General features: G+C 50.5%; 1 protein-coding gene across 1 annotated transcript; it reads right to left on the reverse strand.

The window, feature by feature from the left end:
• Positions 1–4,026: 4,026 nt before the first annotated feature.
• On the reverse strand, positions 4,027–21,346 carry DUSP4 (dual specificity phosphatase 4). Its single transcript, XM_045398091.2, has 4 exons — positions 20,509–21,346; positions 10,977–11,122; positions 9,168–9,387; positions 4,027–8,265 (listed from the first exon to the last, which is right to left on the reverse strand). Exons 1-4 carry the CDS (start codon positions 20,939–20,941, stop codon positions 7,880–7,882), a joined length of 1,185 nt encoding a protein of 394 aa, XP_045254026.1. The 5' UTR covers positions 20,942–21,346; the 3' UTR covers positions 4,027–7,879.
• Between the last annotated feature and the right edge of the window lie 2,283 nt (positions 21,347–23,629).

The following is a 23,629-nucleotide window of genomic DNA, read 5'->3' on the forward strand; positions in this document are numbered from 1 at the left end:
TAATATCTAGTGTGTGTTATGTTAGCTGACAAATGTTTCCGGATTAGTGGTGAAACTTGCATTTTCAGGTTTTCTAGGTAACTATCTGTTTTTTGGAGTGGTGATTTTTAAAAAATGGCTACACAGAGTTTTTGACACTCTTCCCATCAAGAGGCAGGGTCTGTCTCCCCTCCCTTGGACCTGAGCAGGCTTGAAACCAATTAGTAGAGAGGAACTGATATGCTGAGACTTCTGCAACTAGATCATAAAAGGCGGGTAGCTTCCATTCTGTTCACTGGAACACTCATGCTCTGATCTGTCATGTAAGAAATCTGACTATTCAGGAACCACCATGATGGAGAAAGTACGTATAGGCACTCAAGTCAACAGTCACAATGGAACTCCCTGCTGATGACCGACATCAACAGTCATTTGTAAGTGAGCCATTGTGGATGGCCAACCCAACCAAACCTTCAAGTAAGAGCAGCCCTAGCAAACATTCATCTGCAACCACGGGAGAGACCCTCAAATAAGAAATGCCCACAGAGCCTTTCTTGGGCTCCTAATTAACAAATGTGTGAGAAAACAAATCGTTGTTAGTTTACAAAAATAAGTTCTTGGGTAAATTGTTATACAGTGATAGTAATTGAAAGCATTATGGTTTGTGGGCTGTTATGCTAGGAGGGGATTGAATGAAAAGGAATGGAAGAGGAGAAACCTGTGTCGGACATTGCTGAATTGGCTTGTAAATCAGAATCTTATGGGAATTTGCAGAGTCTCTAAGTCTTAGGTGGGCCCAGGAATGTTTAAGAATAATCTCCTGTGAAAATGCTAAGCTACTTTTATCACAATAGTAGTAAATGGACAATTCAAAAGGACATAAATTTATCTCCCTCCACCATGTGATTCCCTTCTGTTATGTTTTTTTCAAAGCTTTCCTGAATATTTATTTCTCCAGGTGAATTCAAGATCATTTTGCCATGTTCCTCCCAAAATCTTTTTGCTCTTTTGATTGTGATCCCGTTAACTGTATAGGTTCATTTATGGAGACATCATACTATTCAATACTGGGTGTTCTTATCCTAGAATACAGTTCAGATGCTCCTTGATTTATGATGGGATTACATCCCCATAAACCCATTGCAAATTGAAAATATCGTAAGTTGAAAATGCATTTAATACACCTAAGCCACCAAACATCATAGTTTAGTTCTGTACACCTTAAATGTGCTCAGAAGACATATTAGCCTACAGCTGGGCAAAATAATCCAACAGAGTTGATTTTATAGCAAAGTGTTGAATATCTCATGTAATTTAAAGAGTACTGTACTGAAAGTGAAAGTCAGGATGCCTGTATGGGTAGTGTGGTGTAAACCCAAAATATCGGAGACAGGTCTCAGTCAATTTAGAAAGTTTATTTTGCCAAGGTAAAGGATGTGCCCATGACACAGCCTCAGGAGGTCCCGATGGTGGTTCTATACATTTTAGGGAGACATGAGACATCAGTATATGTAAGGTGTACATTGGTTCCATCTGGAAAGGTGGGATGACCTAAAGTGGGGATAGGGGCTTCCAGGTCATAGGTAGATGAGAGACAAACAGTTGCATTCTTTTGAGTTTCTGATAAGCCTTCCACTGAAAACACAATTTACAGGAATAGTCACTTAGGCCTTAGTCTCTTAGCGAAACAATATGGCAAAGGAAGCAATTAGATAAGCATTTGTCTCACGGTGAGCAAAGAGAGGACTTTGAGTTCTGTCTGTCCTTTGTTCACAAGGAATTTCCTTGTGGCCTAGTGATTTTTGGGGTCCCAAGATTTATTAGGGAGTTCCATTTGGCTTAGTGATTTGGGGGTCCTGAGATTTACGTTCCTTTTTCAATGGTTTCTACCGAATGCATTCACTTCTCCACCACCATAAAGTCAAACCCTGGTAAATTGGGGACCATCTGTAAGTTCCACTTTCTCCAAGTGTCTCTATGTGTCCTGTGGCAGAGCTACACCATGTCCATCGTATACATCCTATTTCTGTTAAGGTCTATCATAGGTATGTTTTGATTGCAAATGGGATTTTCCACCACTTCTAGTTAATTATTGGTATTTCCTATAGGAAAGCTGTTTTTTATGTTTACTTTGTAATCAACCACTTACTGAATTACCTTATCTCTGATGGTTTCTCAGTTGATTCCCTTTTGTTTAACACACATCATGTGAAAATCATTTGACCTCCCACTTTCCACATTGTGTACATCATTTCTCTCCCTTGTGAATTACACTGGCCAGTGCTTCCATAATGTTAAATTGTCATGATATGGTGGGAATGCATGCTCACTAATGCCTTTGGTTTCCAGCTTGGGAAACTCATACCAATGAAATCTGATACAAGTAATCCACAATCAGCACCAGGGGTACCACTGACATATGACACAACCTTTATCAGCTTACTTCTTCAACCTGGCCTTGATACATAGTGCTCATTTTCATGATCCCAGTGGAATAAGAGGTCAATAAAATTTCTTCAGATTCTCTGAGACACGCGGGACCTCCTCCCCAATGGGGAGGGGTGTTCCAGGAGTGGTCATTCCTTTTGCATTCTTCTATTACAACCAACTACAGGATACAATGATGGCTCCTCGGTGGGAGAGGTCAATCTTAAAGGCCTAATGATGGCTTCTCGGTGGGAGAGGTCAATGTTAAAGGCCTAAGTGATGACACATAGCAGAGGCTAAGAGGAAGTACTATCTCTCATCATTTACTTCTTCCTTGTCTCTCTGCTACTGGAGAACGGTGTGGCGAAATCAGGCTCTTAGGGATGAGTATCAGCCTTCTCCTCTCGCCTGCCTTGAAGAGCGTTCAGGGAGCAAAAAGGGGTTCATGCCAGGTGCGGTGGCAAGGCTGAGGCAGGAGGATGGCTTGGGTTTAGTTCAAGACCAGCCTGGGCAACACAGGGAGACCATGTCTCTTAAAAAAAAACAAAAAACAAAACTGGGTGCGGTGCCTCATACCTATAATCCCAGCACTTTAGGAGGCCGAGATGAGTGGATCATTTGAGGGCAGGAGTTCAAGACCAGCCTGGACAACATGGTGAAACCCCATCTCTACTAAAAATTAGCCAGGTGGAGGCCGGGCATGGTGGCTCATGCCTCTAATCCCAGCACTTTGGGGCGCCGAGGCGGGTAGATCACCTGAGGTCGGGAGTTCAAGACCAGCCTGACCAACATGGAGAAACCCTATTTCTACTAAAAATACAAAATTAGTGAGGTATGGTGATGCATGCCTGTAATCCCAGCTATTCTGGAGGCTGAGGCAGGAAAATAACTTGAACTGGGGATATGGAGGGTGCAGTGAGCCGAGATTGTGCCACTGCACTCCAGTCTGGGCAGTGAAACTCCATCTCAAAAAGACAAAAACCAAAAATAAAACATTAGCCAGGCAATAATGGCATGTGCCTATAATCCTAGCTACTCAGGAGGCTGAGGCAGGAGAATTGCTTGAGCCTGGGAGGCAGATTGTGGTGAGTCGAGATTGTGTCACTGCATTCCAGTTTGGGTGACAGAGTGACACGCTATCTCAAAAAAAAAAAAAAAAAAAATTAGCCTGGTGTGATGGTGTGCACCCATAATACCAGCTACTTGGCAGGCTGAGGCAGGAGGATTGCTTGAGCCCAGGAGTTCAAGGTTGCAGTGAGTTATAATCGTGCCACTGCATTCCAGCCTGGGGGACAGAGTGAGACCTTGTCTAAGAAAAAAAAAAGAAGAAGAAGAAGAAGAAAAGGAAAGAGACACAGAGAGAAGGAAAGAGAAAGAAAGAAGAAAGAAAAGAAAAGAAAAGAAAAGAAGAGGAAAAGAAAAGAAGAGAAAGGAAAAGAAGGAAAACAAATGGGCTCCGTAAAGAAAAAAAGAAAATAGAAAAGAGGGGAAACAAATGGACTCCATCTCCACTGTGCTGTTAAGTGGGCAAGGTTATTAATTGACCCAGCAGTTCTTTCCTCCCCTTCCAAGTCGTAACAGCAGAACAGTTTTCAAGGAAAGGTTAAACCAAGCCAGAAGTGGTTGAAAATGTATTTATTTTTTTCAAATGATCTTTTTCAAGCAATAAATAAAACCAGACATATTGACTTCTAAAAAACAAAACCAAACAAAAAAAATCCCCTAAACTATATACATCCTACAGAAATACAGGCATATCAAATGTAGAAATGACATCACTCTGAAAGACGGGGCTATTTACACAAGTTACAAGAATTGCATTGCTGCCTTTAAGAAGCCTCCTCCTTGAATAACTCATAAACTCTAAGGGAGACAGGGTACTGGTGGGGAAGTGGGGTTCAAAGAGGAGACATCCTCCATCTTTATTGATGGACAAGACAGTCTCAAGGAAAAACATCAATACCCAAACACTGTAGAGTCCCTTAACAAGGATCCACAGATCAGCTGGCTTTCAAAACGCCTGGAAGGGTGCTCCACTCAGGAACTCCCAAGAGAAACCATCTTGTTCCTCAGCCAGACTGGGACTGGTGGTGAGGCCATGCTGAGCCAGTGGCAAACCCGTGGCTGTGGTTTCCACAAGACAATCTGGCTCAGTGCTGTCACACCCAGCCTCCAACAGCGCCTTGACATCCAGAAAGCATGGCAGTTTCCCAAGCTTGGATGCACAGGGACACCACCTGGGGAGCTACGAAACACACTGATGCCCGAGTCCCCCCTAGAATTGGTTGAACTGGTCTAGGAGAACCTGGCTATCAGAATTGTGAAAGTTCCCCAGGTAATTCCAACGTGGAACCATGGCTGTACTACAGCCTTGGTTGGTGGTGAATTCCCAATCTCCAGCCTTTTCCTGTCATGTTGGAGTCAACTATCCTATCTCCCTCTCTCCATCTTCCCAAGATTTAAAAACTTTTCTCATGGCTTCCCAAATTGGAAAACTCTCTGGAATCCAGCTTGGATGAGCAACCAAACAAAATGGCCTCGGGAGGGAATGATGGAGCTGGGACCCACCAGTCACCGGCTCACCTGCGCTTCAGCCTAATACTGCTCTGTGGGAAAACTTGGTCCATTTCCCCCAGGGTTCCTCCACACACAGCCCTGGGCCAGACATTCTGGGAGGGAATGGGCAGCATTCCTCACTCTATAGAATACCCAGTGAACATCCTGTCCTTTCATGGGTAATAGCAAAGTTGACAATGAGTGTCAATGCTTTCCTGTCATTACAGAAAGTTTCCGTCACCAGAATCCCTTCATGGGAGGGATGCATGCCTACTGAAACTCACTGACCTTTTGGACTTACCCTGGGGTGGTGTCTTCATCAGAGATATTGTAAGTCATCCAAAAGGCTTCTGATGAAAGAACAATTTTTTAAAAGTCCTTCTTTCCAATCAAGCCAATGTCCTATTTTATTTCTAAGTTTTGGGACTCGTGTTGTTATCAAATACAAAGAAAATGGCTTTATAAATAGCTGTTTTGACATTGTGATAGGCGGCTTGAATTGGGAGGAAAGATGTCGCTGGAGCTAGTCCTGAGTTCCGACTGTCCCCATGGCAGGAGTCCAGTCTGGGAAAGCAGGACAGTTTTGGCAAATGTGTGCTCGTTCTACAATAATGGAATCCATTCTGCAGGTTATCGTCCCTCCCCGCCCCAGCATCCCCTCTGTCCTGTCTCTCTGCTGCTGGGACCCAGGACTTTTTCAGCTGCAGAACCCACTGGACTTCAGGAATCAAGGAAAAAGTGGGAATGTCCAACGGTGTTGTCTTTAAATGGTTCCATTGTCTGGGAACCCAACCCCTCCATGCATCACCCTGAACTGTTATTCCCAGAGGAAGCAGGAAGCCTCTGGCTCTTCTAAAAATTGCCCATGGGAGCTCTGGCCTCGCCCACAGGCAGAGCTTGGCAAAGTCAGGACGAATGATGCCATCACAGGTTCATGGTCCATGGAAGGGACGGTAACCAACCTGGTCCTGTCTAGGGTGCCAGATGAGAAACAGCATCCCAAAGTGACGTTAACATTGAAGCTTGACATTATTTATGGGTGAGCAAGAATGTTCATTAGATGTAGACTCTCAAACGGCTAAAAAAAAAAACCATGCTCTCACTTCTAGACAAGTTTGCAATAACCTCTAATCGGGCACTCCATAACAAGACTGTTCCACAATACTACAAACAAATTAGCATGTAGCTTGTTCCCTCCTCCCTCCCCCCCAAACCCTCCCCACAGAAAATGTGTCTCCCTCCAAAGCCATTCCCCATGTAGAAAGGCCGAACTAAGGATTCAAAATGGCACCCACGTGCCCACGACAGATTCAAAATGGCGCCTGCATACCCATGATGCACGTCACGGGAGCCAGTGGCCAGCCGGCTCAGCAGCAGTCAGCCGCGACCCCACCCTGGCGCTTTGGTTTCCAGTTTGGGAAATTCATACCAATGGAATCCGATATAAGCAATCCACAATCAGCTCACTGATGCTCTCTTGCCCTTCCACACTTCGAGGAGACCTGAAATGTGGTGTCCATTCCCCTCTCAATTCAAAAGAGGGATTTAGCCTGCTCCAGCATAGTGATTCGAGAAAATATTCATTTAACTAGGAATTTAAAGAACACAAGAAATTGTTGGTATATTTCATTTCAGGTAACTGCCCGAAAATTAAAACCTCCAATTTATGCAAAAAGGAAAAGATGGTGCTTCAATTTACAAAAGGATTCATTTCAGGGTTATCTCTAGTTGTCTGGTTTCCCCAATGGCTGGCCTTGCCAAATGATTTGCTGTAGGAAAATCTGAACTGCACCCAATTTTCCAGGAGCACCTTAGTGTAATATGGCATTGATCACAGACAATAGACAAGTCTTAGGCAGGTTTATGCGAAAAATGCTCCAATCACCCAGTGATCATTGGAGAGAAAAAAGCTTGACTTACTGTGGTCTAAAATTGCTTCAGTGGCCTAGCTGGTGCCCAGGAACCAGCTTCAAAAGCAATTCACATTGGTCATGATGACAAACGCCTGCAGTCCCAGCTACTCAGGAGGCTGAGGTGGGAGGATCTCTTGAGCCCAAGAGTTTGAGACCAGCCTGGGCAACATAGTGAGATCCTCTCTCTCTCTTTTTTTTTTAAAAGGCAATTCAAACCTAATCCTTTCCTTTCTTCCTCCTCCCACCCACCCTGCCTGCTTCTCAGTGGCAATTAATGCAAGTTGCTCATCACGTTACCTTGCACGTATCTACAAGACACCATTTACTTCCTAACTGCTTTGACATCTGCATGCTACCGCGCTCAGCTGTTTGACATCAACATAAATATATTCTAAATCCACTGTCACTAGACTTCTTGTACTTACATACTCTGAAGAAAGTCTTAATAAATACTTTATTATTAAGCGTAAATATTCACCTGTTGGTGACCGAGAAATGAAAACCACACCCTTGAAGATTTCTTTTAAAAAATGAAATTCCTGTAACTACAACGACGACAACAAAGGGACAAGCACACAGAACCAGGCACTTCTGGGAAACTTGTCTTCCCATCCCTTTGCCCTCCCTTCCTCCCCCTTTAGTAAAGCTGGTTGGGCACGTTTGCTAGGATCTGTGGGTTTCATCACTTCAAGCCTTACTGCTTAAAAAAATGAGGTAAGAAATTTCTATCGGAAAAGTGAAACTGACACATAAACCAAACCAAGGTCTTCCCTGGCTGCTGCGGCAGCCGTTATTGCTCTAAGTTGGAGTGTTCTGTTTGCTTTTAATATGTATTCGGAGTCCTTATTGCCATTCTGGCTGGCCTCGTCGTGGGCCAAGGAGAAATGATGGGGAAGGAGCTCGGTCGCCTGCTCCCAGCTGCTCAGTCCCAACTTTCTGCCCGCATGTGTCCCGTCCTACCCTTGCTGGGAGCCAGCTCTGGTTCTGGGGCCCCCAGGGCAGCTCTAACAGCTGGGGGAGGTGGTGATGGGGCTGTGCAGGTAAGGCAGGCTGCTGGGGGCCGAGTGCACGCCCACGGAGACCGGAAAGCTGAAGACGAACTGCGAGGTGGGGGTGGCGGGGGTCTTGCCCCGCTCCCGCAGGGGTCCCGAGGGGCTGGCGGCCTCCGCGGCACAGGACGTGGCCAGCACCTGGGACTCGAACTGCAGCAGCTGCCCCATGAAGCTGAAGTTGGGCGAGATGATGCTGCGGCGCTGCTTAACGAACTCGAAGGCCTCCTCCAGCCTCACCCGCTTCTTCATCATCAGGTAGGCCAGGCAGATGGTGGCTGAGCGCGAGATGCCCGCCTGGCAGTGCACCAGCACGCGCCCGCGGCAGTCCTTCACCGCATCTGGGGACAGGGTTCAACAGGTTAGTGCGCGTTTCTGCAGTCCCCGCCCGACCAGGGTCACTGGCCAGCACCTGAGGGTGGGGCGCTCTGAAGGAAGGACTAGCCATGCTAGACCAAGGACTTGGGAGGAAGAAAACTCATGTGGGAGATTCTCTAGAATGCCCCCCATTCTGAGGTCTATTTTCTCCAATCACTATGCTGGAGCAGGTTAAATCCCATTATCCGTTCAAGGATTTCCATTTGCAGAAACAAAACAGTAGGGTCCAGGGTGGTGGCTCACGCCTGTAATCCCAGCACTTTGGGAGGCCAAGGTGGGCGGATCACTTGAGCTCAGGAGTTCAAGACCAGCCTGGGCAATATGATGAAACTGTCTCTACAAAAATACAAAAATTAGCTGGGCATGGTGGCACATTTGTAGTCCCAGCTACTCCAGAGGCTGAGGTAGGAGAATCACTTGCACCCAGAAGGCGGAGGCTGCAGTGAGCTGAGATGGCACCACTGCATTCCAGCCTGGGCGACAGGGCAAGGCTCTGTCTCAAAATAAATAAATACATAGAAATAAAATAAAAACTGTGACTCAATGCTCCCTGTGTCTTCCTCCCCATTCAAAAACTCTTACCATCTAGGCACCGGAGCCACCCAAGGGGACAGTGCCCCTTGGGTGGCTCTGTCACCCAAGCTAAGCCTGGCTCTGCAAGCTAAGCCTGGGTGTAGGTCCATCTTCCCACCTTCCTCCCAACCAAACATCCAACGTGCAAGCCTTCCCAGTGAGGGAGAGGGGGAATGGGGATCCTTGGATTCAGTGCCTCCCATGTCCACCCTCAACCCAGGCTTACAGGGGTTCCTTCTCATCGTTCCCACCAGCCCTTGGACCCAGGAACCTGAGAGCAGGGCCAGCCTACCGATGTACTCTATGGCTTCCATGAACCAGGAGCTGATGTCAGCCTTGTGATTATCTTCCACCGGGATGCACTTGTACTGATAGTGTCCTTCAAAGTGGTTTGGGCAGTCCGAGGAGACATTCAACAGAGCTGTGATGCCCAGGGTGTCCAGCATGTCTCTCCGGGCAGCATGGTAGGCACTGCCGAGGTAGAGGAAGGGAAGGATCTCCACAGGACCCCCCTGCGCAGAAAGGGAAACAAATGCCCCCAAACGACATGAGAGTAAGGTGCCTGGCACAGGGAGTGGAAGCTTGTCTAAGAAGAGCTATCCTTTCCAGGCCCGGGGAGAATGCCTGCTAGCCTGGCCCTCCCAGGCTCCCCCGGTAGCCTCCTGGAGCTCCTGGAGGGGTGATGGGCCCAGTGGGACTTCCCCAGCCTTTGCTCTCTACTTGTGGGCAGGAAGACCGGGGCAGGTAAAGTCTTGTGGGACTCTTCTGCAGCCCACCTCGCCCATGGCAAAGAAGTGGCAGGACAATGCTGGCCTTATGGCACCATCTGTGACACTGAGTTTGTATCTGCTAATCATCAAGCCACTTGCTGTGTGGTTTAGATACTTATTTGGTTGGATATGTATTCACTGGGCATATCAGAAACAGGTGTGCAGTGGCTCACGCCTCTAATCCCAGCACTTTAGGAGGCTGAGGTGGGAGGATCATGTGAGCCAGGAGTTCAAGACCAACATGGGCAACACAGTGAGACCTCGTCTCTACAAAAAATGAACCTGGCATGACGGTGCACATCTGTAATCCCAGCTGCTTGGGAGGCTGAAATGGGAGGATCATTTGAGCTCAGGAGTTTGAAGCTGCAGTGAGCTATGATTGCGCCACAGGACTCAAGTCTGGGTAACAGAGTGAGACTCTGTCTCTAAAAATAAGTAAATAAGCCGATGCCTTCTTGGCCACACAGACAAGAGAAAGGATCTTGGAAAAATGAGGCAACGGTGGCTTAAATTCAGCACATGAGATGTGGGCAGCAGAGTCCATCTAACTGAAAGGGCTGGAGGGTGGGCTTGTAAGAAACACAGTGGCTCAAGCAAGTTTTCTTGGAGGGAGGGTGGGTGACCGTCTGTGTCCATTTGGCTGATCCATGGGGGCAGCCTGCCTGTCGGGGACTGAGATGTATTTCATGGCCTGCTACTTCAAAGGAGGATGACCTCAGCTTCCCATACCGCAGGTCCCCCAGGGCTTCTGGAGGCCTCCTCACTTGTCCACACACCATGCTAGAGGTCAAGCCAGGGAGTCGTGTCTTTAGACTGTTTTCTTAGGAGGATATTTAGAGAGAGAAGGGGAAGATTTCCAAGGAGTAAATGGGCCCTACCAAACATCCCACCCCAATACTCAGGGTTCACCGCATTCTCCCCAAATTGAGGTATAACATTCAAAGACTTAAAAAAAATCTCAGGATTGGATGTGGTGGCTCACCCCTGTGATCCCGACACTTTGGGAGGCCAAAGCAGGAGGATCACTTGAGGCCAGGAGTTCAAGACCAGCCTGGGCAACAAAGCAAGACTCCCTGTCTCTACCAAGAAACTTTTTAAATTAGCCAGGCATGGTAGCATCACCTGTAGTCCCAGCTACCAGGGAGGATCCCTTGAACCCAGGAGTTCGAGGCTGCAGTGAGCTATGATCACACCACTGCACTCCTGGGTGACAGAGCAAGACTGTCTCAAAAGCAAAGACAAAAAACACCTTTGTAATTCTGAAAAGAAGGCATCCCTTGGCCCCTACGCTGCCCTGCCCCCCACTTCCAAGCGCTGCCCCCCGAGTCTACCTGGTCGTGTAGTGGGGTCCCGCAGGAGCTGCAGCCCAGGTCCAAGGGCTCTGTGGCACTGGGAGGAACCGGGGGTGGAATGGCTGCCAGGGCCTTGGTTTTAGAACAGAATTCTGGGTACTCGGAGGAAAACCTCTCATAGCCACCTGTAAAGGAGAAAGCTCAGGTTAATGGGGTCACTAAGCCAGCAGAAGTCAGAATGAACTTGACTCCTACAGACTCAGGCGGGCTGCTTGGAAAGGCAGAGGCTGGAGTGCTCCCTATTGGCCACTGGGTGGCGCTGTGGACCTAGAGAATGGCCATGGAGCGGTTTCCAGAGATGCAGAGGACACACTCGCCAGGACTGCAGCAAAGCTGGAAGGATAAGCTTTATGGACAAGACCTGGGTTAGAGAGGAAGACATACAAAGGAAGACGTGCAGGGGATGTGCAGAAGGGACTCTGCGGAGTAGCTCCTCAGGGCAATCACAAAACAAAGAAGAGAAGGTCATGCTGGGATTCCAAGGACACTAAGCACCTGTAGAGACACCTGCCACCCCCGATTCCAGCCCTTCCTCGGGGGAGGTTCTCCGATGTGAGAAAGAAGGGGAAAAAAAATGACCCTGGCACAAACTCTTCTGGATCTCAGTAAGGGAGCAGATGCCCATTGCACATCCTCATGAACAGCTGTTCTGTCACCAAGAGGCCAGAACAAGAGAAAACGGGCTGAAATCTAAATAAATCCCTCATGCTACATGCACGTTAGGGGCAAGGAAGGATTTCCTGACCTGAGAGTGGGTAAGCCCTGGAATGGTTATCTGTGGGGTCATCTTCCAGAGAAGGGAGATCTTTTAAATAAAAAAAAGATGAAGAAGAAGAAGATAAATGGCCAGCTGAGCTGGGATAGGGTGGGTGCTCCTATTCAGGAGGGGTGGAGGCGGGTGGGATTCAGGGAGAGGCCACAGGGAGGCCTTCCAAAAAGACAACCTTTCAAGCCCTATCTTTGGCTTTCTTGTGATCTCTGGGACTTCCTTTTGCGGCCAACTTCCAATTCACAGTGCTATCAATGTATGGCCCTGCTTTTATTTTTATTTTACAGTTTCGGTAGGGCCAGAAATGGATTTGATTGATTCAGTAGGGCCTGTGCGTTGGAGAACCGCCATTCCAACAGACCCATTCAACTGACTCCAATGACAAGTTGGCCAACGGTCCCGGATGTCGCTACCTTTGCGATCTTCGTGACAGTGACGTAGGACCTCTGTGCCCTAGGGCCATTCATAGAAATTTTCCAATGTGCAGACATGTGATGGTGAGTCAGTCACTTGCCCCAAATCCCAACCCTAAAGACTGCTTCCTACTGAGAGGAAGGAAACGGTTCTCTACCACATCATAAGGCTTATAGAAACAGGGTGTACATTTTTTCCTCTCTGACCGGAGGCTTCTCTATTCCCCTCCTCTCCCTCCCTCAGGATATAAATGGATCTCTCTCTGGTCACAGGCCCTTGTTCCTGCTGAGTCACAGTGACCAGCCTCCCTGGATGGAAAACCTGCTGGCAGGGCTGGTACCGCCAGCCTCGGTCATGCTGGTGGCCTCGACAGCCACCTCATCACAGAAGCACCCCCTCCCTCCCATCATAAACCCCTTTCCTTATTCGGCTGCCATCACTGCTGCCCAAAATGCAGTAATTAGAGGATGGGGAGAGAGGAAGGAAATATCTGTCTGCAGCTGAAGTCCCTCAGGGGCCTCAGTGATGGGAAACTTCGGTCCATGCTCCCTTTTGGAGAAAGTGGAAGGGAAACCCATTCATTAACAGTGGTTGAGCACTTGTATCCCAAGCCATCACTTGTTACTCTACATACTTCTCTAGGATTTGCAAAAATTCTAACTACATGATCCTTTTGTGTCTGTCTATTACATAATCCGAGCTATTAAAACACATTTTTAAACGACATGTTAGACACAGGTGGTGTCCTGCAAAAACTCACCACCAAGACAGACAAGCTGTCGCCTGCACTTGAAAGTGAATGGTTGGGTGGCCCAGGAGTGCCAGGGCAGGCCCCATGGTCACAGAGCAGAGCGACCTTCAGGGCTGGAGAAGCAGGAAGAGCCCAGAGCGGCTTAGAGGATGTTGTCCTCATTGCTGAGGGTATGGAACAGGGCACTGGAGTGAAGTTCTGGAAAGGGCACAGGCTCTGCTATGAGGTTGCACCCCACTCGGAGCATTTATCAGCTGTGCAGCCCGGCCCTCCTGAACCTCTCAGAGCCTCTTCCTTGTCTGTAAGAGGTGATGAAAGTCCCCTGCACAGAGGCCTTTGAGGACTGGTTCCAACAGCCAGGCTCTGTGCCTTGCATCAGGGAGACAGATTAGGAAGTTTTCCCTTCCCGGTGCCTACATGGAGGGGTGCCCTTGGGTACCCTCAGCAGAGATCCTCAAAGGCCAAAGAGGAACCAGGGGATGGGGTAATGCTGGTACGGTACTGCACATTTGACAGCCTGCTCTCCCACAAACCTGTCTCCTGGTTTCGGGAGACCTCCAGACCTCATAGTGAAGAAAGAGGAAGGGTTCCATCTTCTCTCCCAGGCATGGCCATTGCTGCCACTCAGCAGAACCCTTCTCAGGGACCTGGAGTCGGCTGCTGGCCACAGAGTGGTGTGGGAGGCAGGGAGTGCCGACGTGACCCATTACGTGGGAAACAGGCTAGATCTGGCCTGAGGGGGCCGTTCGACATCTCCCCCAGGCTGATCACAACTGTTTGGAAAAGGCACCATTAGAAGGCAGCAGAAAAATGATTACAGGAAAGTCAGTTTCCTCTGGGGGAGTTTTAAAGAACAAGCAAAAAGGAACAAGGTGAAGAAGCAAATTCGCTCAAGGGGCAGGAGCACTGGAAGGTTCTCGTCCCTAACAATGGTCGCCAGCTTTTGGGGGTCTGTGGCTGGTTGTCACAAGATGCCACACTAAAGGGAGTCCCTTTTGGTGAGCTCTGGGCTGCACTCAGGCCAGCACTCATGGGTGAGAACGATATGCTCTGGGTTGGTGGAGCCCTGAGGACACAGTGAAGGTGACGCGGGAGGATGCATGCAAGTTAGCATTTATCCATCGGTGGAAGAAGCTGCTCAAGTCCACCTCCCACAGGGCCAAGACCCAGTAAGTCATCTCTGGGTGTCAATCTATGCCACCTCTGCCTTCCATCCCTTCCTGGGGGGCCCTTCTCCAGGGGGCAGTGCCTGCTGGTTTCCTCAAGTGAAGACAGACTTTTCATGCAAAGACAGAACTGATCCAAATAGGGCACTGCTAGTATTTCACCAAACTCTGCTTCTATCCATTGCTTTCCTAATCCAGGCTGTCATTAAAGAGTCATGACCCACATTTTAAAAACTGAATACAATAGAATAGGAATTAGGAGGATGTATTACCCTTAAAGAGGATATCATTTCATGGAACATTTTTTCAGATGTGCATGTATCCCTCTCCTGGGTCACGATATAAATTAAAATGCGTTTCTTACTGTAGGCGGGGTCAAAAAAAGATTATTCTAAGGCTACTTCCACTCAGTCCCTCCTATCCATCCCCAAATCCATGCAAGTACCATAGTCACAGCTCTTTCAAGAGCTAGATTTAGATCACCAAGTTTTATCCCAAGAAAATCATGAAAGCGAAAGCTTATTTTCATTGTCTACAAAGGGGCAGGGCTCCATCCCGTGCCCCTAGCAGGTGTGCAAGGAGAAGTGGAGACAGATCCAGGTGAAGTCCAACTCGAGTTGTGGAACTTGGACAAGTATGTTCCCTCCTCAACTCTGGTTTTTCCCACTCTCAAAATGTAAGAATTTATTATTATAATGATCTTTAAGTTCCAGTATCCTGTGCTTCTAAATATCCAGGATCTACTTATTTGCGGGTCAGTTTTGCCAGCTCTGAAGCAGCAGGTGCCTAAATGCTGCATTTCTATCTTCTGAATAATTTCATTATCAGATGTGCCATTCTGAATGAATGAATTCTGTTTCTCCTACGTCCTTTGAAGGTATGAAATGAATGTATTGAACGTGTCTGTGTCCTACTGAATGTAATTCCATAACAGGTTTCTTACTAATTTCAACCTGTTTTTCCCATGTTCTTATTCAAGAATATATTTTCTATTCCTAAATCTCTCATTTTATCACCTTTATTTTATAATTTTAAAGTCTGGAAGAAAAAAAGAGTGTGATTTTCATCAGACTTACTTGAAGAATAACTCTATCTACAGTTCAACTCCGCCGTGCCTCCTCCTCCTCACATCCTCATACAGGAAGGCAATTTTCAAAGTTTAGTGGAAATGAGGACCCCTCATCAGAAGCTCTCCCCCCACTCCCCCATCCCTTGCAGGAGTAGGAGATAATGTATGTAAAAGTACTTTAAAAAGGGCAGATTGATGTAGCGCTGATAATATCACCATAATAGCACTGTTAATGTGATTTGTGATGGGGAAGATGTCCTTTGGTGGTGACTATGGTCATGGATCTTTTTTTTCCCCCAGACAGGGTCTGTCACTGTCACTCAATCACCCAGGCTGCAGTGCAGTGGCACGATCATGGCTCACTGTAGCCTTTACTTCCCTGGGCTCAAGCAATCTCCTTGCTTCAGCCTCCTGAGTAGCTGAGAATACAGAAACATGCCACCTCGCCCGGCTAATTTTTATATTTTTTGTAGAGACCAAGTTTGCCACGTTGCCCTGGCCTTAAGTGATCTGCCTGCCTCCGTCTCTCAAACTGCTAGGATTGCAGGCGTGAGCCACGACGCCCGGCCTTGATCATGGATCTTAACGTGGCTGCCACTTTTCCCCCATTACGCCCCAACACTCAGAATAGTGCCAGATCCCAGGCAGGGCTCATGGCCTTGCTCTTGCCAGAAAAGTCATGCTCCTGCAAGAAAGTCTGGGGTTGTTTGAAGGCCATTTGCCTTTGGGAACTCTACTTTAGGTGAGTGTTGATTTAGTAAGCACCGATGTAAATGTTGAGCTGTATTTAAAATCCAACTAAGTGAACTTCTCACCTTGAGACTCTGAACACAGACACCTGGACCTTCCTGCCAGCTGGCTGACACCTAACGCCATGCTGGGGGCTCGAACTGGTTTGCAGTCTCTCCCAGTCCTCCTGGGCGATCTGCTATATTCAGCAAACTGCCTTCCTTTGGAGTGAACTTTTCTTCCCGTTGTGCTTCCTCTTTGTTAGCCGGGAACTGCCTCCCGGTAAGGAAATCAGCTATCTGGTTTCAGATGTTCTGATTTTTTTTCAAGTAATTTCTTGGTTCAGTAAAGTGGCCACCTTTTCTCTCTCCCTCCTTTTTCTGAGCAGCCCATTTTTGTGGGTGGAGCCCACCTCTCCTATAAGCACCTAGGATAAGCCCAAGGAAGTTGTGATGGTCTAACGGGTCAAATTTCACTTTCAATTTTCACCTGCATCTGTCTTTAGTTACTTTTGTTAGTTGGAGACATCCAATGTAAATGACGCCCAAGGTAGTGAGTTTGCTTCATTATAATTATTTAACGAATTACAATCTGGGTTAAAAATTACCTGTAAGGCCTAGCACTTATACTTCCAATCCTTGGCTGTCATGGGCATTGTATTACATTTGCAAGCAGAAAAGCTACCGTATTTGCAATCAGAAAGGCTATTATATTTGGAAGCAGAAAAGCTAGTCACTTTCCCTTTAGGTAGAAAAGGTATGCAATATTGACATCCCCCAGAGCTGTGCTGTTTGGTGCCATTGCCCTCCTGGGGAACTGAACACAGAGATAGCAATGGTGGGGGTAGAGAGAGAAAAAATGGAAAAATGTCACCAGAGTTTCCAGAGCTGTTAAGTGTGCCCCTCTTCCCCCACATTCATCATTGGCCTTAGTGACTGTTTTCTACAGAAAGGGTAATATCAGGGACTGTATGGTCAGGCCCTGGGCTATTGGAGGCTATCGGGTACTATAGGGTGAGTGGAAGGAGAAACTGAAATATCTAGATGATCTTCCCCATTTCTCAGACAGCTCCAGGACAGCTTTTAAATAAGAACTGACAAAGGCTGAGGGAAGTTTTGGGTAGGTGGAAAGGAAGGCAATGTTTTTATACCTGAAATCTTTTTGCATCACAGACTGTTTTGTTATTTGGAGTTATTAAAGGCAAAGAATAAGGCAAGCAAAAGCTCTTTTTGTCTTTCTCTAATGACCAGGGGAGTCTCAAACTCTAATCCAAGGATTTATGAATGAGAGAGAAAGGGATTTCAAGAAGTGTATTGTGATAAAATCTGAAAAACTAAAATTTCCAAACTGACCCTAAAAATGCCTTCCAGGATTTTAAATGAGTTTTTCAAAAGTTACCCCACTGGAATTCCTTTACTAGCAAAGATAGAAAACATTACATTTTTCGTTATTGCTTTTAGCAAAAGTCGGGTAATCGAGGAAATGTTAAGGTTAGGCTGTACTTTATTGATATTAAGCGAAGTTTACCTCCTGCCACCTGCGTGGAGTAACCAATTCAACGTGAAGTAACCCCTCAACGTGGCAGAAATAGAAAAACTGAATTTTAAAATACAATTAATTAAGACAATTAGCTAGCTTTGGCTGGGAATGCTACTATCACTTCTGAAAATATTCTGTTGCTTTTACTGCTTCCCCTAACCCCTCCAAGAATGGCAGACACCAACCCTCAGGCCTTCCACTGGCTTCCTGTCCTGCTCTACAGACATGCACAGGCACACATGAAATGAGACATACATAAATTCCCTCACTGGAAAATAAAATGAACAACTCCAGTAGGAAACAAATTCTACAATCCTTCATCAATTAAGGCATTTACTAGAGATAATCTAAGGAGCTTTTTCTTCCTTTGCTTCTCAAAATTCCTCTTTAGGTCTCTGCCCCAGAGCCCCCTCCCGGGAAACCACATTTGATCCACTGCACTGGCTTCCAGGCACGGAAGGGAGGTGTATCTGGAGACCTGGGAGACACCTTGATTTCCTTCCCCAGCCCCTACCCGCAGAGCTGTGGGAGCAGATACTGACTTTTTCCTTCTGACCTCTCTAGGGATGCTTTCCATTAGAGGGCAAGGAAGAGGAACTGGGTTAAAGATGGCCTCTGCTGAACACATATGTCAAAATCAGCTAAGCTAAAACGAATAGGGCCCAATTAACCTCAAAGATGTTCATCACCACTACAGAGCAAGCTGGAAGATTTCCCCCACCTCTCAATTTTAAGTGCTTGCTTCCAAGGGCAGGCTCCCTTTGCTTGTGAAGTAGAAGCTGAACTTCTGGTTACAGGGGGCAGGGAAGGAGGGGCTATTCCAGAAGAGACCGAAGCTGATCTGTGGCCCAGGCCTGCACACCTCCATCTGCAAGGATGTCCACCTGGCGATGCCGAAGATGATCCTCCCTGCCCGCATCGGGGCCGACTACGAGAGGCAGTGCAGGCTCCAGGAGGAAACAGCCCTTTAAAATACTTCTCTTCCGTTGGCCAGGCACCTCACCACACACCGGAGGGCTGTCATTTTACCAAGAGGCCTATCCCACTCAGTCCCTAGCCTCGCCCAGAGTCTCCAGGGCTTCGAATCGGTTTGGCTGAGGAAACGGAGGAGGTTGGGGAGGTGGACTCTCAACGGGATTCACGAGGGACAGGGAAATGCCGCGCGCCCTGGGAATAAACCTTAAAAAATAATCCCTTTTTCCCCGGGAGCGGGGCCTAAGTGGCTGCAACCCCGGAAGCCCAAGGGACGAGGTCCCGGAGATGCCGCTCTAGAGCGGTCCCCTCGGGATTTCTTCCAGGAAGGAAACCAAAACACAACAAAACAAACCCAGACTCCACGTGGGGCTGGAGCCCAGCCCTCCTGTGTTCTCGCGGGTCCCGGGTTTGGAGGCCAGCGAAGGAAGGCGCGCCCGCGCTCTCCATCGGGGGGACTCGAGGGCAGCGCCGTGCGGGGAACATGCCGGCCAGCCCCGGCCACTCCAGGGGACTTGCGTCCCAGAGGAATTGCCCTCATCTCTCCCACTAGCGCCGACAAGCTCAAACAATGGCGCGGAAGCCCACCCTGGTGGCCTAATCAGGACCTGGCCCCGCTCAGCGGTCAGGCCTTCCGGGACAAGCCCCTTCCTGGCACTTTCTCTTGGAGCGCTTTGGGGAGAAGGGAGGGGGACTGGGCTCAATTGGAGGAGCAAAAGACGGCCCCCGCGGAAAAAGAAATAAAAATCAGCAAAATCGCCTTAGCAGTTCAACCAAAGGTCAACAGCAGCGTTTCCCCAGCAGCTGACAGGTCAAATGGGCAGGAAACAACTGCGGAGAACAAAGCCCCCCGCTGTTCGGCAGGGGCGAACCCGGCTCCTCAGCACCGAGCAATTTTGTTGTGTTTTTTGGAGGGGAGAGGTTTCCGCCCCCCTCCAGCTCCCTTCCTCCCTGGTGGACAGGTCGGAAGAGGAGCGGAAAGGAAAGGAAAGGAAAAGAGGGAGGCGGCGAAGGCGCCTGCAGGGGGAGGAGCGGCTCTTTGATGGGGTGTGGGGGGGTCCGAAATGCCTCCCGGGCTCGGAAGCGCAGACCCGACCCGCACGAAAGAATGCGCGGAATGCGGCTGCGGGAGGCGGGGGGCGCAGCGCGGCAGGGAGCGCCCGGACCCCACGCGCCCTGCCCGCTCCCTAGCCCGAGGGCCGCGGACCCACCCGGCCCTGCAGGTGTGGCGGGCCCCCGATCCCTCCAGGGATTCGGACGGCACGCGATTTTTCCGGGATGTCTGACTACAAATGTGACAAGACAGCCCCGCCGCCAAGAGTTTCGCCAGGGCTCGCTAAAATCCGGCACGCGCCGCCATCAGATAGTCGAAAATCCGGGCTGAACAAAAGGTGGTCATTGTCCGCTGCCCGGATTTGCAGGAGCTAGAGGACCGGTTCCGCCCGGCGTCCCCCAGATACCCAGTCCTCCAGCCTCCCGCTCCCAGAGCCTGGATCTAGCCCGGGACGGGAATTGGCCACCTTCCAAGCTGAGCTCGGAGTTGGGCAGCGGGAACGCAGATACAGATCGCTCTACACGGTGTGTGCAACCCAATCTCCTTTCTGCATTGCCAGGGTCTTGTTTTCAGTGAAACTGGCAGGGCCAATTGTACCTCGGCGTCCACCCCTCTTCACCCTTTTCCCCACCTCTCTGATTCTCCAGGTCCGGCTCAGTGCAGGGCCCTGGCAAGCCAAACCAACAGGCCTATCTTGTCCCCACGCGCCCCGTGGTACTTGGGAACTGTTCCCGGGACTCAAGATGGGCCGCGCAGAGTGGCCGCTTCATCCTCGAGGCCAGGACCGTTAGTCTCAATAAACGGGGCCTCGCTAGGACGGTGCGGAATTGCAGGTGAGCGGGGGAACCCGTCCGCACTGTCCCTGAGGACTTGAAGCTCTCACTTGCACAGAAACCTCGCAAACCCGTACACACCAACACACAAAAGGGCGCGCGGGGATCCCTGCAACTACGAATCTCGCCGGGCCCTCCTTCCCGTGCCAATAAGGTGCAGGCCGCCAAGACCCCCTCCATTTCCCCTCCAGCTAGCGCCCGGAGCCCGCGTTTACCTTTGAGCAGGCAGATGTCAGTGCGCTCGGCGTTACGGCGCAGTGCCTGCACCACCAGCGACACGGTGCTGTCCTCACGGAGGCTCTCGGCGCGCGGGCTGCGCTCGTCGTAGACGATGACCGCCGAGTAGAGGCCGGAGCGCAAGCGGGCACGCACCTCCTCCTCCGCGGGCAGAATCTGCTCCAGGCTCACGGAGCCCTTAGCTCGCCGCCGCACGATGGTGTTGCAGCGCACGTTGACCGAGCCTCGGATGTAGCCCGCGCTGTGCGCCAGGAACGGTCTGCAGTCCAACAGCAGGCACTTGCCGCCGCTCGGCAGCCCCAGGGCGCCGTGGCTGCCGCTGCCGCCTGCGCCGCCGCCGTTCTCGTCCCGGTTCATCAGCCTTTTGAGCACGCTGCAGTCCATCTCCCGCAGCTCCTCCATCGTCACCATGGTCGCCGGGAACCGAGGCGGCTGGGCGCGCGAGGAAGAGAAGGGCACCCGGGCTGCCTACGCTGCAGGAAGAAGCGGGCGAGAGCTAAGAAGGGACGCCCGCAGAAGTGGCCGCAAACTTGGTCCTCAGGGGCTCCCGCGGGCGAGCCTCTTCTCCCCTGTCCCCTTCCTCCCGCAGCCTCGCGGTCACATAGCAGTTGGAGCGGCCTCGGGTGCCCAGCCGGGCGGCGCGCAGCGCGGAGGGGAAGGCGGCGGTGGAGGAGAGTGTGTTTACGGGAGAGGACCGCGGACTCTCTTCGGCGGCTGCCTCCCGTGTATTTTTGCCGGTCGCGCGGCTCCTGTCGCCACCGGCGCAGGCGCTGCCGCTCCCCACGCTCCCCCGGCGCGCCGCGCACTACCCCAGCCAGAGTTTCCTCCTAGGCTTAGAGATTTATTAATGCTCCTCCGCGCTCCAGGGGGAGGGGGCGCTAGGTACTACCCCGCCAGGCCCCGCCCCGTTCCATTCCGGGCTCGGCGCCCTCCCCCGCCCCCCGCGCTGACTCCCCGCCCCCTCCAGCCCCTCCTCCCACCCCCTCCCCGGAGCTTGAATGGAGCGCGGCCGCTGGCTCCTGGTCACGGGAACTCGACGTCACAAAGAGCGGAGTAAACAGGGCGCGGGGTGCTCGCCGCCAGGCCCATTCATAAAACCGAGGCCGAGAGGAAGAGCGAGGCGGCCTCCGACCCGCCGCGAGCTGCAGGCAGCGCCTGGACTTTGTGAATGGAGCGCGCGGCGCCTTTCGCTGTCTGCCCGCTGGCCCAGGCTGCGCCGCGCCTCCAACCCGACACCGGCACCTGTGCCGCCGCTACACCTCGCCGCTAGGCGGGCGGTGTCAAAGGAATATAGCCGGCTGAGGAGGCCGGGGCTCGGGTTTGAGCTTTCATCCCTTTGCACCTTCGCGCTTCCCAGCGTGACAGCCCCGCAGGTCTCTCCTGGGTACCCAAGTGGAGAGGGGACCAGAGCGCCGCTGCCCACCCGGCGGGGCCTGGCACCTCCTAGCCCCAGACTCCCCATGCGCTTTCGACACGGCCAGTCCTTTCTGAAAATGTGATTCCTGAGACGTAGTTTGTATTAGCGTGATCGATTTTCATCCAAAGCCATTAAATCAGTTTTATAGCTTCCTCAGGAACGTGGGCAACCCCCTGCTTGGAAGATGAAAGAGAAAGTCCTCCCGCCCGAAGCCCAGGATCCGAGTGAGGTGTGGGGTTTGTTGCTTTACGACCCAAAGGGAGGCATTAATTGCCGGAATGGTGTTCCGAGGGAGGAGAGCCGTCTACATTTCTGTCCACGCTTCCTAAAAGATGTTTGTTTAACCCTGGTCGGGGGAGAAACAAGGTTTTCGGATTTGGGAAAGGTTTTCACCCTATTTTGCATAGTTGTGAATTATCCTTTCAGGAAATGACATGGTCCACATTTGCTGCGGAGCTGGACCCTGGAAAATGTACCCGTAAAAAAATGACCTTTTGAAAGGACTTCAGCTCTGGGCCTGATTCAGGTTTCTGGGCATCCCTTTTTCCTGGTCACGTAACAGCCCTCCCCATCCCCATTTATCTTTTGCGTTTAATTTCCCAGAGGCGGCTTTTGGCTGGGGGTTTGTGCACGCACGCGGTGGGGACCGTGCAGAAGCCAAAAATTATTCGCCCGACATCTTGCCAAGTCTTGTTAGTGAGAATCACAGAGCAAGGGAGTTACAGGACTCGCTCGCAGTTTCGGAGGCTGCAGAGTAGCGTATTCCATTCCAGCGCGCGCGTGGAAGCCCGACCCAGGCAGCGAGGGCAGCGGAACCCGCCGGGTCTCTCCCGCCCCAGCTCGCCCTCTCCCCATGCCTTTGTTCCAGGCGGAGCTGCTCTCTAGAGCTCTCACCTCCGGTCCCGGGGGCATCCCTGCACTCTCCCACCGGAGCTCGGCGGAGCCTCCACTTCCGAGACCTTCGACCAGCCTCGTCCCCCACTGCGCCCCGAATGCCTCGGCCCTCGGGTCCTACTCGGATGGGCTGTGAGGGGCACCGCTTGGGCAAGGTGATATTTCCTTTTGCTCCGGGCTCCAAAATGGCTCACGATGGCACAGCACGGATCCTTTCTCTTTTTAAAATTTAGTATTTTATTAATCATGGATATTTTGCATTTTTTTTTGTTTATTTGTTTAAAGAGGCATTGCATCAAGATATTTCTTTTGATTACTGACTTTTCGGCGCCCTTCTTAAATGTTGCGCTCAAGGCTCGTGCTCACCCTAGTCCAGGCCCTGGAAGGGGCCACAACTGTGGACTGACCGAGGCTGCCCGGTGGCGGGACCCTGGGCGTCGGGTACTCCGGGTGGGAGATAAGTGGTCAAAGGCGCACTGCGTGGCCTCCCTGTGGGGAGGGCAAAAGGTGTCGGAGTCCAGTTTCCCATTCTGCTGAATAGGACTGTGGGGGTCTATCTAATAACTCGCTTTCGATAAGGAGCAAGGAGCCCCAGGGGCCCCGACAGTCCAAGGCTGATTTTGCTTTCCCGGGTTGCTCTCTAGCAGCTCAGAAATCCGCCGCCTGTCAGGCCCCAGAGCCGGAGCTCTCCCGGCGCAAGTAAACACCGATACCTTTACAAAGGCTTTAACGACATTTCTGGAAAAAGCCTCTCAGGAGGCAGGTCCGGGCCAATTTCCCGCGTGTCG

The sequence above is a fragment of the Macaca fascicularis genome, chromosome 8 (assembly GCF_037993035.2).
Source record: "Macaca fascicularis isolate 582-1 chromosome 8, T2T-MFA8v1.1".
Lineage (NCBI taxonomy): Eukaryota > Metazoa > Chordata > Mammalia > Primates > Cercopithecidae > Macaca > Macaca fascicularis.

Bases quoted from the DNA above. Each gene is read 5' to 3' on its own strand.
- DUSP4 (XM_045398091.2), bottom strand. From the start codon at position 20,941: ATGGTGACGATGGAGGAGCTGCGGGAGATGGACTGCAGCGTGCTCAAA. The intron at 11,123-20,508 runs GTAAACGCGGGC...TCTCCTTTACAG, and splicing joins TGACATCTGCCTGCTCAAAG to GTGGCTATGAGAGGTTTTCC. The intron at 9,388-10,976 runs GTAGACTCGGGG...CTTTCTGCGCAG, and splicing joins GGACCCCACTACACGACCAG to GGGGGTCCTGTGGAGATCCT.